Source organism: Manis javanica, chromosome 4 (assembly GCF_040802235.1).
Source record: "Manis javanica isolate MJ-LG chromosome 4, MJ_LKY, whole genome shotgun sequence".
Lineage (NCBI taxonomy): Eukaryota > Metazoa > Chordata > Mammalia > Pholidota > Manidae > Manis > Manis javanica.
The window spans coordinates 8,802,942-8,817,436 of record NC_133159.1 but is presented as its reverse complement, the minus strand read 5'-3'; the positions used below and the strand labels follow the sequence as shown (position 1 = coordinate 8,817,436).

At 55.4% G+C, this 14,495-nt stretch overlaps 3 protein-coding genes across 11 annotated transcripts in view; 1 reads left to right on the top strand and 2 right to left on the bottom strand.

The window, feature by feature from the left end:
- On the bottom strand, positions 1-7,100 carry LOC108385725 (F-box only protein 6). 3 transcript variants are annotated; one of them, XM_036999996.2, is made up of 7 exons: positions 6,961-7,031; positions 5,210-5,287; positions 4,341-4,633; positions 2,281-2,407; positions 1,667-1,762; positions 670-805; positions 1-446 (listed from the first exon to the last, which is right to left on the bottom strand). In XM_036999996.2, exons 3-7 carry the CDS (start codon positions 4,603-4,605, stop codon positions 207-209), a joined length of 864 nt encoding a protein of 287 aa, XP_036855891.1. In that variant the 5' UTR covers positions 4,606-4,633; positions 5,210-5,287; positions 6,961-7,031; the 3' UTR covers positions 1-206. The 3 variants fall into 3 exon arrangements, with proteins under 3 accessions (XP_036855891.1, XP_017498756.1, XP_036855890.1); XM_017643267.3 differs by lacking the exon at positions 5,210-5,287 and having other exon boundaries at positions 6,961-7,100; XM_036999995.2 differs by lacking the exons at positions 5,210-5,287; positions 6,961-7,031 and adding an exon at positions 6,738-6,954.
- Positions 7,101-7,845: 745 nt separating this feature from the next.
- FBXO44 (F-box protein 44) lies at positions 7,846-13,332 on the bottom strand. 6 transcript variants are annotated; one of them, XM_037000034.2, is made up of 6 exons: positions 13,198-13,332; positions 11,649-12,071; positions 10,344-10,470; positions 10,101-10,196; positions 9,855-9,990; positions 7,846-8,946 (listed from the first exon to the last, which is right to left on the bottom strand). In XM_037000034.2, the coding sequence occupies exons 2-6, from the start codon at positions 11,911-11,913 to the stop codon at positions 8,803-8,805; spliced, it is 768 nt and encodes a 255-aa protein (XP_036855929.1). In that variant the 5' UTR covers positions 11,914-12,071; positions 13,198-13,332; the 3' UTR covers positions 7,846-8,802. The 6 variants fall into 6 exon arrangements, with proteins under 6 accessions (XP_036855929.1, XP_036855927.1, XP_017498753.2 ...); XM_037000032.2 differs by having other exon boundaries at positions 11,649-11,937; positions 13,198-13,323; XM_017643264.3 differs by having other exon boundaries at positions 10,373-10,470; positions 11,649-11,937; positions 13,198-13,323.
- FBXO2 (F-box protein 2) overlaps positions 13,306-14,495 on the top strand; it is a 24,756-nt gene continuing 23,566 nt past the window's right edge. The window contains exon 1 of one of the 2 annotated variants that reach the window (XM_037000031.2): positions 13,306-13,461. In XM_037000031.2, the coding sequence (XP_036855926.2) occupies positions 13,440-13,461 (22 nt within the window). In that variant the 5' untranslated portion in view covers positions 13,306-13,439. The remainder of the gene's footprint in view (positions 13,462-14,495) is intronic. The other variant, XM_017643263.3, reaches the window with a different exon arrangement.

The following is a 14,495-nucleotide window of genomic DNA, read 5'->3' as shown; positions in this document are numbered from 1 at the left end:
TGGGTTTTACTGAAAACATTTATTACCACAAAATGTTGGAGGTACATGACAGTAAGTTGCCACAAACTGGTGGGTTTGCCGGAGGTTGGAACAGGGGCGGGAGCTCCCAGGGCAGGGGACCTTGTTGTCCGCTATAGGCTCAGCTATTGCCTGGAGGGGACCGGCTGGGCCAGAGGCTGGATGACTGGCTGTTGGGGGACACACGGTCAGGAGGGCCTGCGAGGATGAAGTGGGGAAGGCAGGTGGGCAGCCTCGTCCTGCCGCTGCTTGGCCTCAGGCTGGGCAGTGGAAGGGGCCGGGCTCCTGGTCATCATGTGGCTGACAATGATGCTGCTGTTGGTGACGCGGGGCCCATACCAGCCTGCCCAGAACTGGGTGTCTTTGCCTCCGTGCTGGAAGAGGATGTGGCGCACACCAGGAGGATAATCTGAAAAGGTGTGGGAGACCTGGAGGAGGGGAGGAGAAGTGACCACTGGCACTGGGGAGGGACGAGATGAGGTTAACTACTTGGCTGGAGAGGGGATAGGAGGAGCCAGGTCTTCAGGGGAGAGCCACCCTAGTTGGAAGGTGAGAGCGGGGAGCATTCTGAGCCCTGGGACTGTCCCTTGTTTCCTGCCCTCCTGGCCCTGGGAGAAGTGGGTATTGAGGGGCAAGCAGGTGAGACCTCACCTCTGTCCACCTGGCATCATTCCACTGAAGGACGGTCACAGGCGGGGGCTCGAAGGAGGCCAAGACAATGTAGTCTGCCGAGACCAGCTGTACTCGGATGCGGTAGGTGCAGCCACAGTCTGCTCTGGCGGCGAACCTAGGGGAGGGTGGAGCTCAAGACTGCTTACGCCAGAGCATGGTGGGGCACAGGGAGCCCTGAAGCCAGCTGGACCTCACAGGCAGAGCAGGGAAATGAAACTCCGAGCTCCAATTTGTGGGCCTGCTGTCTGTGTGCCTCTAGAGCCAACCCTGTCTTGGGGTATCTGAGCAGGGCCTCAGTAACCCCAGTGAAGAAAAGTGCAGTCCTTCTGGGTGTTCCAGTGAAGATGTGACCTTGGTTGTCTACAGAGATAAAGGCCCAGGCTGCTGCAGCTCTGCCACCTGTACATTTTAATGGACTAGACTGTGGATTGAGTGGGAGATCCAAGGGGTGGCCTGTGTGATGGGGCTGGTGCAGCTACTGGCCCCCTGCAGCGCTGTACACCGCTCAACCCCCATCTTCAGACCCTGGGGCCTGGCTGGAACTGGGGTCCTGCTGTCATGGGCCAAACTGGGCCTTGGCACGGCTCTGTGCCCAGAGCAGGAGCCTGGGACACAGCTGAGGGACAGATAGTGAAAGGCGTGGAGAGGCAGATAGGCAAGAGGCCATGAGTCTGTGAGGTCCAGGGAGGCTGGGCCTGGTGTCTCGTGTTCCAGTGTCTGTTGATAACAACTCATCTGTAGGCCTCAGTCTCCCCATCTGTAAATGGGTTAATGTGTCCTGCTGACGCAGGGTGGTGGGGAGGCCAGGAGGTGCCGCTGGATGAGGAAATGCTGGGTCTGTCAGCAGTGGGGACAGGCTGGGTTGGCTCGGCTCTTGGCGCAGCCCTTGGTCCAGAACACTGCTGGGCACAGTGTTCTCAGGAAGAGAAGAGGGAAGGATGCAGAGTGTGGGCCTCATGCCACAGGTCCCACTCACCAGTCCTGAACCATGATGTCGGGCCGGAATGTGTCCAGGAGCTCCTCCCAGTAGCCCTCAGCTTTGAGGTCCACCAGCTGGGACTTGAGGCACATGCTGCAGAGCAGAGGGAGAGGCTTATGGTTCCAGGCATGCTGTGAATGGCTCGGCCCTGGGGAGGTAGTTCAGGAGACCAGCAGTGTTCCCTGACCGCTGCAGGACCTCCACTAGCTGGTGCTGACTTTGGCTCCTACCTTGGTGTAGGCCCAGGGGAAACATGCAGGGAGTCTGACCTACTTGTGCCTGGGTGGCATCTGATCCCAATGACAAGTCTCTCAGGGTCCCAAGAAGGGTGCTGCTGTGATTAGGGGCAGCCTATAGACACCTGATTTAACCTAACTGCCCAACAGGCTCCTAGGCCCCTTAAATTGCTCTCCACCCCTCCATCCCTCCACCACTGTCTATTAACCCAGCCACTGAGGTTACTCCTGTTCTAGGAAATAGTAGATTTTGAGATGGTTTTGGAACCTCCTTCTTTGAGCTTCACAGAGTACCTCACTTAAGCTTGAGTTTGGCAAAAGGCATCCTGACCCTCTTCCCCTTGAACACAGCCTGCTTGGTTCAGTTTGTCTTACCCATAGGATGTAACAAAGTACTTTTTGACTCTGGAGTCAGGAAAATCTGTTCCATGCTCTCCAGGGAGGCTCTCTACCTTCCAGTGGTCCCCCCCATTGGAGTCAATTTGCCAGGATGTCATATCCTCTAGGACAAACAGAGGCCAAGGTCAGATTCCCTGGGTAAATGCACAGTCCGGTCCTCCCCACCTGGTCCCTGGGGAAAGGAGGCAGGGAGGGATTGTTCTTGCTCAGATCTCAAGGCATGTACCCCGTGCAGTGGAGTGCCGCTAGAAGCACCCCTCTGACACATCCTCATCACAGCAGCTCTGATCTGGGGCCCACTCCCTCCCACTTTGTCCCTGACTGGCTTGACTCCTAACATGAAAATGGGAAAAAAAGTATTACCAGAAATTCTAAACCAACCTTTCCTCACTTTCATGTTGCCGAAGGACTCTGGGAAATACCCAAGTTTCAGTTCTCAAAATGTTAAATTATGAAGGGCCTGTGTTAGTATTTCTGTTCTTAATAAGCTAACGTGAGTTTGTGCCAATGTGGACCACTTACGTGATAACTGACATTCCCCCAGACACTGACTGATGTAACAGAGACCCAAGGTGACCCGAGCACTGATTTGCAGGTTTGTTGGTGGGTCATGGAAACCTACTGTGCTGACTTGGGCCCTTTCTGTCCAGACGAGAGGGACAGCTGGGAGCATGGGCATTGTCTAGGTTGGTGGCACACAGTAACCTATATTTGTGGAAGGATTCCCACCACGCTGGCTTGGCAGATTCTGGTCTCAACTTCAGACTGAGCTGAGAGGAGCCTAGAAAACAACAATTTCTCTACCAAGGGTTTACAGGACAGTGATGAGGGAACTTTTCCAAATTTCTCCCTTGCTCTCTCTACTGGGTGCCAACACCTACTCCCCCGGTGCTCTGGAGGTCGCTGAGTAGAGAACCAGAGGAGAAAGCCAGCAGCTGGGCTGCACTGAGAATAGGCCCAAGGGGAGATCTGAGCAAGTCTGGGCTGACCGCTGCTGGGCCTGGGCTGGTGCAGGGCAAGCCTACAGGTTGGCTTTGGAGAGCTGTGTGGGCTGAGCCAGCAGCCTGGCTGCGCAGCTTCTGAGTGGAATCTGGGGCAGGCAGAGAGATTGAGTGTCTGGGGCACTGTCTGTCGGGCTTCTGAGAGGGGCCTGAAGGCTTTGGCAGGACCAGCCCTATCAGCTGGAGAGTTCTAGATCTTTGGGCAAGACACTCATCTTGGGTCCTAATGCTCCCCATCTGTAAAATAGAGCCAACACTACTTATCTGCTTATCTGGCTACTCCTCAGATCCTTGGAAGGACAACGAAAGAAAATAGACATGAAAAGGATTCTAAATGTACAAACTATGCCTCTTACTTCACTGCTGCTGAAGTTCCAACAAGAAGCATGGTGCCTGGTACTAGCAGCTTAATGAAGGAAAAAAAGCCCTAGCAAATATAAGAGCATTATAAGCTAAACGGTGCTTTAAATTATGTGACTGCAGTCACCTTTCAAAAGTCCTCATTTTCTTCATCTGTACAATGGGGATAATGGGAGGATAATTACATTTGGAGGGACCTCAAGACAAATGCCTGGCATTCAGGAAGCCCTCAATAAATGTTAGGCAGCTAGGACTGAACTACTAGGGGTGAGAGGTGGATCTAGTTTGTTCATTCATTCTTGAGTACATGCTATGTGAGGGCATCATTGTGGACACGGGGTGTCGAATGGCAAGCAAGATCCATTAGGCCCCTAGAACTTGAATTTGTGGCAGAGAAAAAAACCCACAGAGATAACTAAAGGTTATGAAACTATAGGTTATGAAAAGTATTATGAGCTACATGGGGTGATATAATAGAAGTAGGGAGCACTTTTTAGATGGGGGGCCAGGGCAGGGCTCTGAACTGAGACCTGAAGGAGAAAGAGGAGGAACCAAGGGAGTGTGGCAGGTGTTTGGGGTGTGACAGACCATCCCAGGTATTGTGGCAAAGTAAGTGCAACGGCCATGGGGTTCAGGAAGGGAAGGAAACCAGCCCAGGGGAAGCTCTCCGCCCACCTTCAGCACATGGGTTACGGAGGAGATTCCTGCGAAGGCTGCAAAGAAAGAAGAAGATCTTCCAGTCGGCCACAGGCTGGTCCCAGTCCTCGGTGATGAAGCCTGCCAGCAGGCTCTTGCGCTTCCAGAGGGTGACAACGTCAATGAGGTCACGCCAGAGGCTGCAGACAGGGCGGCAGTGCAGCAGCAGCTGGCGGGCGGGCACGTGTGTGAACACCTCCAGCAGGATGTTCTCCGGGAGCTCGTTGATGCTGACCAGGGCCATGGCCGGGTGGGGTGGCGTGCACACAGGCCTGTGGGGGCAACAGTGATTATGAGCCCTTACCAAAGAGGTCGACTCCTCGGATTCCCAGGGATCTCAGACCCCAGATCCTAGGGACTCTTAATCGTGTCTGCTTGTGAAATGAGGGGTTAAGGGGCACTTGAGCATCCTTCTGGTACATAGCAGGCCCTCAAAATACAGAGTGATCGCATGTTACATGCATTTGAAAATGCAATAAAAATAGTAATAAAGTCATTAGGGAATAATATTTTAAGAGGACCCTCCCCCCATTACAAAAATAATTGGTTAATTTTAAGTTGGTGGGCCTGGTGAACTGTTCAGATTTGTAGAGGCCACACGATTTGCCTGCGAGCTCTGCGAGGGTTTGTGATGATGTTATTTCAGTGCTGTGAATTCACTGTTAGGATATAAAAGCTTTACTATATCCTCAGATTATGTCACAACCTCATTAAGTGGTTGGGCTAGTTCTGAGAAGCCAACTTCCTCTCCTAAAATAGCTCACTTTGACTTGGAAGTCAGATGTGATAAAACACCCCAATGAGGAGCCCCCCAAACAGTTCTGGGTAGGCATCAGGCCAGAACTCACTTTGAAATGCCCAGTGCCGAAGAGCAGATTTAGGGCATTGGAGCAAGACTGCCTGGCTTGCAGTGACTAGCTGGGAAGCTGTAAAAAGGAGGTGATAACTGCCCCAACCTCAGAAAGGCTGGGAGGCCTGAGTTAGTACAAAGCAAAGCATTCAGCACAGGGCCACAGAGGTGTGCTCCACAGCATCTTCCCAGTGCTGCTATCAGAGCAAAAACACTTCCCAGTAGTAGCTACCTGCCCCTAAGAACACCTTCCTCTACATCTGAACTGCAAGACATTAGGGGAATTTAACAGTCCCACTACCCTGGCGTGATTCTTGCCTGGGGGTCCTAGTTATCCAGATCTCTTAAGGGATTTACCCCAGAGCCGTTGGGGCAGGCAAGCCACTGTCACTCAGATGGGCCCTCTCTGCTTACAGGGGGGACAGGGCAGGTATAGTTTCCCATACGTAGAGACATGGGGGATACTACTCATTTTCTATAAAGATACGGCCAAAGACAGTCCCCGTATTTTCCTCATGAAATATTAAGAAAAGAGGTAGATTTGGGGGATATCTTGAATATGTAAGGTTGTAGATGAGAAACAGTTCATAGTCTTTTCAAAGCTCCTATCCCATAAATGTAAGGGTGGGCATATAGACTCTGGCCCTTGCCCAGGGAGGAGCATTTTAGCATGGCAAAGAAAAAAAAAAAACATAAATAAGGTATGTTGTGCAAAAAGGTCCGACTGAAAACTACTCTGTGAGGCCAGGTCTTCTGATTTTACAGGAGGAACGCTAAACATTAAAAAAAAAAATTTAGTTTTTAGATGTTGGCAACTTCTAAATGCACTGCTAGGCAAATAAAAGTCGCTGGGTTCCGAGTTAGAGGTGTCTTAGGTTCGAAGTGCCCTTCATCCGGGCACCCAGGGTCTGACCTTTGGCTCTGGTTACTACTTGCTATCCCCCGCCTTTCATTTCTGTTGCGGGCGTAGGGCAAAGCTTGGCTGCGCAGGGTGGGGTAAGCGGGGAAGGCCCTCCTGGTGTTCTGGGGACGGAATCACCCACGCCACCCTCGCACCCGTCGGGCTTCCCACGTGCCCTCCTGGAGCCGCACCCTAGCCTTTTCTCCGTCGACTCCCCTGCCCCCAACGACCTTTCGAGGTACTGCTACTTTGCCTATTTCTCGAAAGCTGACGCTGAGGCTTGGGCAGCTAGGCGCCCGTCCCGGCCCCCGCGGGGAATGCCGGCGGGTCCTAGATCATCCCCGGTCCCGGGCGCCGCCCTCAAAGTGTGGCCGGGTGGCCGCGGACGCCGCGCCTGCTCCCAGGCGGCCGGCCCGGAGTCCAAGTCAGAGACCCGCGGCGCGGAATCCGGCCCCGACCCCTGTCCCGCGGGTCCCGCCCCGCCTGGCGCCCACCCCGCGGCCCCGGCCAGCCCGGGACAGCATCCGTGGGCTCGGCTCACGCCCCGGCCCCCCCGGCGCGCGGCACCCAAGCCCCCTTCCACGCCTGTCGCCCGCTCCCCGCCCGTCCCCGGCTGGACGGCGACCTGGGCTCGGAGCAGGGGGCCCCAGTCTGGGTCGACCGGCGGCCTTGGCGGCGCCTTCCGCTCTCGCCCCGCCCCGCGCTCCCGTCACGCGCCGCGCTCGGGCCGTAAGCGCGGCGCCCGCTGCCTCCAGGGCCGCTGCCGCCGCCGCCGGGACCCCCGCCCAGCCTCCGGAGAGGAGTCTGGGGCCCGCACGGACGGGGCCGCGCTTCTGGGACCCCCGCACCTCGCTTCCGACTCGTCCTCCCCTCCAGGCGGCGGGCGGCCCAGCAGCCGGCACCCGTTGTCCCTCGGCTTCCTCCTCCCTCAGGCCCCGCCCCCGCGCAGGCCACTTGCGGACCTGCTCGCCCGTCCCTCGGCTCCTTGGGAGGGAGGCGGCACCCCGCCCAGGGTGATCGCCGATACTGGCTCTCACCTTCTCTAGGGCGTGACCATGGGCAGGCCTCTACTTACTCATAAGTGAAAATCTGTGTTTCTTGTCGGGCTAAAGTTCATTAATTACTTTATTCATTCAACAAATAACTATCAAGCACCTACTTCAGGCAACCAGGAAGAGTTGTCCAGGCTGTGCACTGCCCAAGGTAACCTGGCCCCAGGCCATGTTAATAAGTGGCCAGGACTGCATCTTCTGCAAGGAAGGGTGTCTTTTACTAACTTGCCATACAGCTAGTGAGTTGGGGCTCCTGCCCTAGTTGAGGCGCTAATCTAAACTCACTGTAGAATGAGATGATAAAATTTACCAGTACTTTATGAGCACCTACTGTGTGCCATGCACCATTCTATATGATTTGGCTTCATCTGAGGTCAATAAAGCCCTTGGCAGACGAAATAAAATACCAGTAAGCAGTGCCTGGGGAGGCAGTGCCCATCTAGCATGAGATGTAAGCAAGGTTTCCCCAGAAATGTCCATCAACTCCAGAGGATGAGAGCAGGACTGGAGGGTAAGAGGCTTGCAGCTCTTGAGGGGTCTGTCCCATGACCCTGGTTACTCAATGAAACATAAACCGCTTTCTGTACCTTGGACAGAAGCCATGTATGTTGCTTCTTCTGCACGTCCAGGGCAGGACCTCCCATGCAACTTGCCTGGCCCCCAGAAACCACAGAACACAAGTTGGGCTGGGAACACCTTTTATTTGGCTGCATGCAGCAGGGGCTGCATCAGAGCACAGCTTCCCTTCCAGCAGAAGGAGAGGCAGGAGTGTGGTCAGGCAGGGTGGGGAGGTCCTGGGAATGGCAGTCTCTAGGGTGGAGTGGGGGCTTGGAATGCTCTCTGAGCCAGCCACAGGGAGCCCGGCCTAGGCATGGAGGTAGACAAGTGGTCCTTGAAAAACTCCTACCACCACTCATCTGGGGCTCACATGGCCCAGAATCAGGGCCCAATCTGCCCCCAACGGCCCTGGGTTGCCATGCACAGGGTTCCAGGGGTCTTTTGGAGATCCTGCCCCCACCTGGTACCCATCTAGCTTCCAGAGCTTCAGTGACAGTGAGGACAGTCTTAGACTAGGCCTGAGCCTCTGGGTCAAAGCCATCTCTCTGAGAAGGTGGGCAAAGCAAGAGAGTGTGAGAGTGGCAAAATGGGGCAGAGCACAGGCCAGCCGAGCTCTCCTTACACTGCCTGATCTATAAACCACATGGTCCCTCCCAGCATGAGCACTACCCAGGGCAGCCACAGGTCAGCCTCCTAACCACCCCTGCCAGAGGACCTCCAAAGTAGACAGGGAGAAAGGGCCCTGGAGGGGAAGGTAGGGACATGGATCTAGACTGCCATCTGAGCTTGGAGACCACTCAGAGGAGCCTGGGGAACACCCTGCACGTCCCTAACCTCAGGGCCCCCAGCTTACAGGGGCCCATGTAGGACTCCCCTGCCATCATTCAGGTTGAGACTCTGGGTGGAGAGCTGGTCTCTCATAGCATCTGAGGGCTGCACAAACCAAGAGGCTCTGCAAAGAAGAGGTCACTGGGGGGCGACGATGAACTAGGAGGTCTGGGAGAGCCTGGTCTACCTCCCTGCCCAAGCCCAGCCCTGCTCTGGCAGCAGTTCACCAGTCGGGGATTGGCAGATGGGGTGTCAGGGCAGAGGGGGCCTGATGGTGATGCTGCTGTTCGTGACCCTCGGGCCGTACCAGCCGGCCCAGTAGTGAGTGTCCACGCCACCATGCTGAAACCAGATGTAGCGGACGCCGGGCGGGTAGTTGGAGAAAGTGTGGGAGACCTGGCAGGGCAGGGTTGGGGGTGGGGAGGACAGGTGGAGGGAGAGGTCAGGGATGCACACCCTGAGGGTGGCCCTGCCTGAGGGGGCAGGGAAGCAAGGAAGGGTCAAAGTCTTCATGCTGGACTAGAAGTAATCAGAAATGGGTTTTATTCCTCACTCTGTGATTTGGGGCAGATCACCTCCCTTCTCTAGGCCTCCGTTTCATCATCTGTAAAATGGACAAAACCTCCCACGTCCACTCTGCAGGATTATGTAAATGCAACTCAAAGGAACTGAAGGTAACTGCAAGCTACCAAAGGAAGTCCAGTACAGTCATCACTGGGCATGTGTGGATATTTAAGATTAATTAAAATTAGATAAAATATTCAGTTCCTCATTCACACTAGGAACTGGCTCTTATTAAGTAAGTGTTCAATAATCACATGTGGCTATGGGCTACCCTAATGGACAATGCCGACACAAAGCATTTTTTTCACTGTGGAAAGGTCTACTGGACAGCACTGATCTAGATCAGGCAAACTATGGCCTAGGGGCCCACTGCCTGTTTTTTAAATAAAGTTTTATTGGAACACAGCCATGTCCATTTGCTAAAGCTGCTTTCACAACACAACCACAGAGCTGAAGAGCTGACGAGTCATGACAAAGGCAGCATGGTTTGCACTGCCTAAAATAGTGGTATTCTAGCTTTTAAAGAAAATGTTTGTTGCCCCCTGGTCTAGAGAACAGTAATAACCGAAAGTAATTAAGAACAGTCAACATATTCGAACCTGGTTTTACAATGTCTTTCAGAGTTCAGAGCAGCTGAAGCCCAGGTGAGAAGCAGCAGAGCTGGGATCTTAACCCAGGACTGTCTGACTACAGCCTCAGCCTCGGACACTGTGCCCCCGCCCTCTTCCCCATTCACACACCTCCCTCCACTTGGCGTCGCTCTTCTGCTGGATTGTTGCTGGATCTGGCTGGAAGGTCCCCAGAGGCGCATGTGCCGATGACAGGAGCTGAACACACAGCTGGTACTTGGAACCGCAGTCTGGTCTGGCTGCGAACCTACAAGCAGAGGGAGAGCCAATCAGGGCCTCAGAGATGGGGGGCAGGGTGGGGGTGGGGTGCCTGAATGGCAGGCCCCCCCCACCCAGACCCTTGCCCCGGGCACTCACCAGTCCTTGACCTCGATGTCCGGCCGTGTGGTGTCCATCAGCTCCTCCCAATACCCTTCGGCCTTGAGGTCCACCACCTGGGACTTGAGGCAGGTGCTAGGGGCAGGCAGAAGGGTGGGAGGGGCTGGGGCTCACCACTAGGGCACTGGGGAGCTAGGGCTGCCCCTCTCAGAGCAGGAGAGAACCCAGGGTGAAGTGACTTGGGCTTCCCCCCACCTTGAGACCCGTGGTCTTGGATCTTACTAATAAGAAGTCACGAAGTATTTCTTGACCTGGTCATTGGGGAATTCCTTCCTTTGGTCTCCAGAGAGATCTTCCACCTTCCATTCATCACCTCCATTCACGTCCAGGCTCCAGAATTCAAATCCCTCTGGTGGGAAAGCAGAGTTCCTGTCAAAGGGAAGCCCCTCAGTGTTTACGTCCCCCAGGCCCCTTCCTCCCAGCTCTGCTCTCTGGATCTGGCAGCTGCCCTCAAGCCTTATGCAGTGGGACAACACAGATCAATTATGCCCACCTTGTATTAGGTACTTCCTGTGTGCCAGGCACCATGGTCAGTGATCTCTACTGGGAATCCCAAGACGTATGATGATGAGAATAACCAGACCCCTTCTGTGAAGGAGAACACTCTGACCCAGGCAGATCTGGGGCTAGTTTGAGCTCTACCAATACTGGACTGTGTGACCTTAAGGAAGCTGCTTTCCCTCTTTGAGCCTTGTTTTTGTCCTCTGTGAACCAGGATCAAGAATAGGGACTAACAAACATTTTCTGGAATGGAAAGGGCCAAAACATTTTAGGTTTTGGGGGCTACATACTCTCTCTATTGCATAGTCTTTTTAAAAATAACCCTTTAAAACCACAAAAACTATTCTTAGCCTCCTGAGCCAGATCTGGTACATGGACTGTGGCGTGCCAACTGGTGGTCAAGAACATGGCTAGTGGAGAATTATGTGAGGTAAGCATCTGAAAGCTTTGGGAAGTGTGGAGTTGTTTTATTATCAATTTGCTCCAGAATATGGCCACATAATGGAGAATGAGGTTCCCAACCCATCTCAGAGTCTAGCCGATGAGTTACTTCATAGCAAGGGATAAAAGGGGTCTCTGGATGACTATAGCACTCTTGTTTTACCTGTTGTTGTAATGTGCTGGAAAAAAAACTGGGTCCCTCATTCTTCCATAAGCAAAGCCCCCTTTGCTCTCTGGGACAGTCTAGTAGGCCTAGTCTTAGAGAGTGAACTAGGTCAACAAAATAAGGCTCTGACTTTCTGGTCTGGTGTCTTGTGCATCAGTCACAAATTGGCCAACATTCCCTCTCCTAGGGAAAGTTATTGGGGAAATAATCTTAGAAGTGGAGTAAAGAATGCTACTCTTTACCTTAGTTTGCCCAGCTGAAAAATGGGTCCATGAAACATGACCTGCCTCTTAGGAACTGTGAGACAATTAAAGGAATTAAACCAAAGTGCCTGGATTGTTAGAAGTGCTTAATAAATGTTAGCTGGCATCATGACAGTGTGTGTGTTGGGGGCATGCCAGACCCACTCTGCACCCCACCTTCAGCACATGGATTGTGCAGGAGATTCCTGTGGAGGCTGCGTAGGAAGTAGAAGATCTTCCAGTCGGCCACAGGCTGATCCCAGTCCTCAGTGATGAAGCCCTCTCGCAGGCACTTGCGCTTCCAGAGGGTCACGAGGTCGATGAGGTCGCGCCAGAGGCTACAGACAAGGCGGCAGTGCAGCAGCAGCTGGCGGGCGGGCATGTGTGTGAACAGCTCCAGCAGGATGCTCTCCGGCAGCTCGTTGATGTTTCCCACAGCCATGGCTTGAGGCTTCTGGACACCCTCCTGCCATTATTGAAAAGCTGAATTACAGGACCCAGCATCTGCAGCATTCTGCGGTGGGGGAGGTTCCCATCCCAGCTCTGACATGTTCTATCTCAGGAAATTCACTGTGCCTCTCCAAGCTTCGGTTTTCCTCTCTGTAAAATGGGGGCAGGAATAGTACTTAACTTACCTCCAGGGGAGGGTTCTAGGAGCCCAGTGACAGCAATTGCTAAATAAACGGTGACCTTTTTTTTTTTTTTTACTAGTACCTCACAACAGCCTTTAAGCAAGTCTAAGAACCCAGAGAGGTTCAAGGACCTGCTCAAGGTCATACCGACTTGGGCAGAGGGGAAAGAAGCCTGAGTCCTCTGGCTTCTAGAGCTAGCCTTTTCCAATAGGCTGGACAGTGTAACAATAGGTAGCCTTGAAGAGCACTCCAGCCTGTCCTCAAAACGTAGGACGGGGAGAGCTTGGGGGCAGTGGTATAAGTATCACTGTATGGGAAGGAAGTCCAGACGGCTCAAGGACCTTCTCAAGACCGCCCAGGAAATGATCTGCCTAACCAGGACTGGAGAAAAGGGTGGGAGAAGGGGAAAGACCCTTCCATTACTCCCAGCCCCATTCTCGTGGGTTCAGCCCCGGCTCCACTAGCGCTCCTGAGGCCGCCCATCACGCGCTGTGGCTTAAAAATATCCCCAAAGTCAGGGCTCCGCGCTGTCGCTTTAAAATATCCCCAATGTCAGGGCTCGCGCCCCCAGGCATCGATGGCGATCCCAGCCCCCGGTTCCCGCCCGCGCTGCCGCAGCCGGGGCCTTGTCCTCGCGGGGCCTCCCTCCGCCCACTGCGGTGCGGCTGGGAACAGCGAAGCCTGCCCGCCAGACCCCGACCCGCCCGCGCCCCAGCCGCAGCGCTTCCATCGCCCACTCCTGCTGGTAACCTGCGCTCGGCCACCGATGCGCGATCCCGTTCGGCCTCCGGGACCAGGTAGGCCTCGGGCCGCCGTCTCCGGAGGGTGCGGCCCCGCCCCCTCCCGCCAGGCCCCGCCCCCTCCCGCCAGGCCGCCCCGCGCGGCGTCGCGCCCCCGACCGCGACGCAGGAAAATTACCTGGGCTGCGCGGGCGGGGGTGCAAGGAGGAGAGTTCGCCCCCTCCCTCCTCTGGGGCCGCACGCTCTGCACCCCACACCCTCCTTGGCTCCTAGCTTCCTTCCAGCAGTCACCCCAGGCAGGAGCTGGGAGACGCCCCCCAAAGGATCCCCCATTAAAAAGTCCCGACTCCTGACCTTTCCCATCCCCCTGGATCTGCCGAGGAGCCGGTAGCCTGAGGCCTCGGGTCGGCCGCTCCGGACTGCGGGGCATCCGGGCGAGCGGCCAAAGGCGGGGCGGGGGCGGAGGCGGGGGCCTTTAAGAGGCGCGGCCGGCCGGGACCCGACCTAGACGCGGGCTGCGCCTGGACTCCCCGCCGCTGCACTCGGGCCGCGCCGCAGCGCTCCGGCGCCTCCTCTCGAGACCGCCCTCCGCAGCGATGGACGGAGACGGGGAACCAGGTAGCCGCCGCCGCCGGGATCCACTCGCTTAGTCCGGGAGGGGACACAGCGGCAGGCAGGCGTCAGAGGGGGCGTCAGAGAGCGACGGGAGCCCAGAGACCCTGCGCGGCAAACTTTCACCCAAGCAAAGCCCTTGAGATAATCCCAAAAGAGCACAGACCTCTGGTGTCTTGGCCTGGCGGGAGGCAAGGAGGGAGGACTCGGGGGTCCTGGTTACCCAGTAATGCCACATTCCTGCTTCCCAGCTTCCTCAGGGTCTGTCGGGTTGGGAAGCATCTGGGATGGAGGAGCCTGCAAGCCCTTTTCTTTCACCAACTTCTTCCATCTCTGGCCTGTGGGCTGCCTGAATCTCCATGGATTTCTTGGGGTTATCAGCTTCTCCCCACTCCATCCCAGCCTTCCTTCCTGGGCTCCCCTTTCTGGAGAGGCTGCCTTTCATGTGGGCAGCTTGATGCCCAGTGGAAACCAGGCCAGCAGTGAGGGAGAGTTGGGGTGCCAGCTCTCAGCTATGCTCAGGGCCTTCTGAGACTGCCCAGTCATCTTGCCTGGCACCAAAGACACCCCCTCCCCACCTCTCGAACTCCCAGCTGGGCCTTTAGGGGTTGCCTGCTGACTCAGGGTGGGAACGAGACCTGCCTGCAGATTCTGCCACCCCTTCCTCAGCAAGCCCGTCTGAGAGTGGGCATTGCTTAGAGGAGGCAATGGGAAATGATGCACGCTCCTGAGCCAAGCCTCCTTCTCCTAGCCCTGAAAATTCTAGCTTCTTCAGTCCCCATTCCCAGTATGTGGCCCCCTTACCACACCCTTTATAGGGCCCCAGAATGGACTCCTGCTTTTTCCCAGGGCCCAGCTATTCCCTGGACTCCAGGGCCCAATCCAGGTGAGTGAATCAGCCTGGGAGGCAGCTTCCAGGGGCCAGATAACTTTCCGACAGCAACAATGTGGGGAGTTGTGTGTGCTAGAGAGGGGGTGGGGGGCCTGTAATGAGATCTGAGGCTTGGAGTGCCAGGCCTGGGGCCAGGAGAGGGCACTGG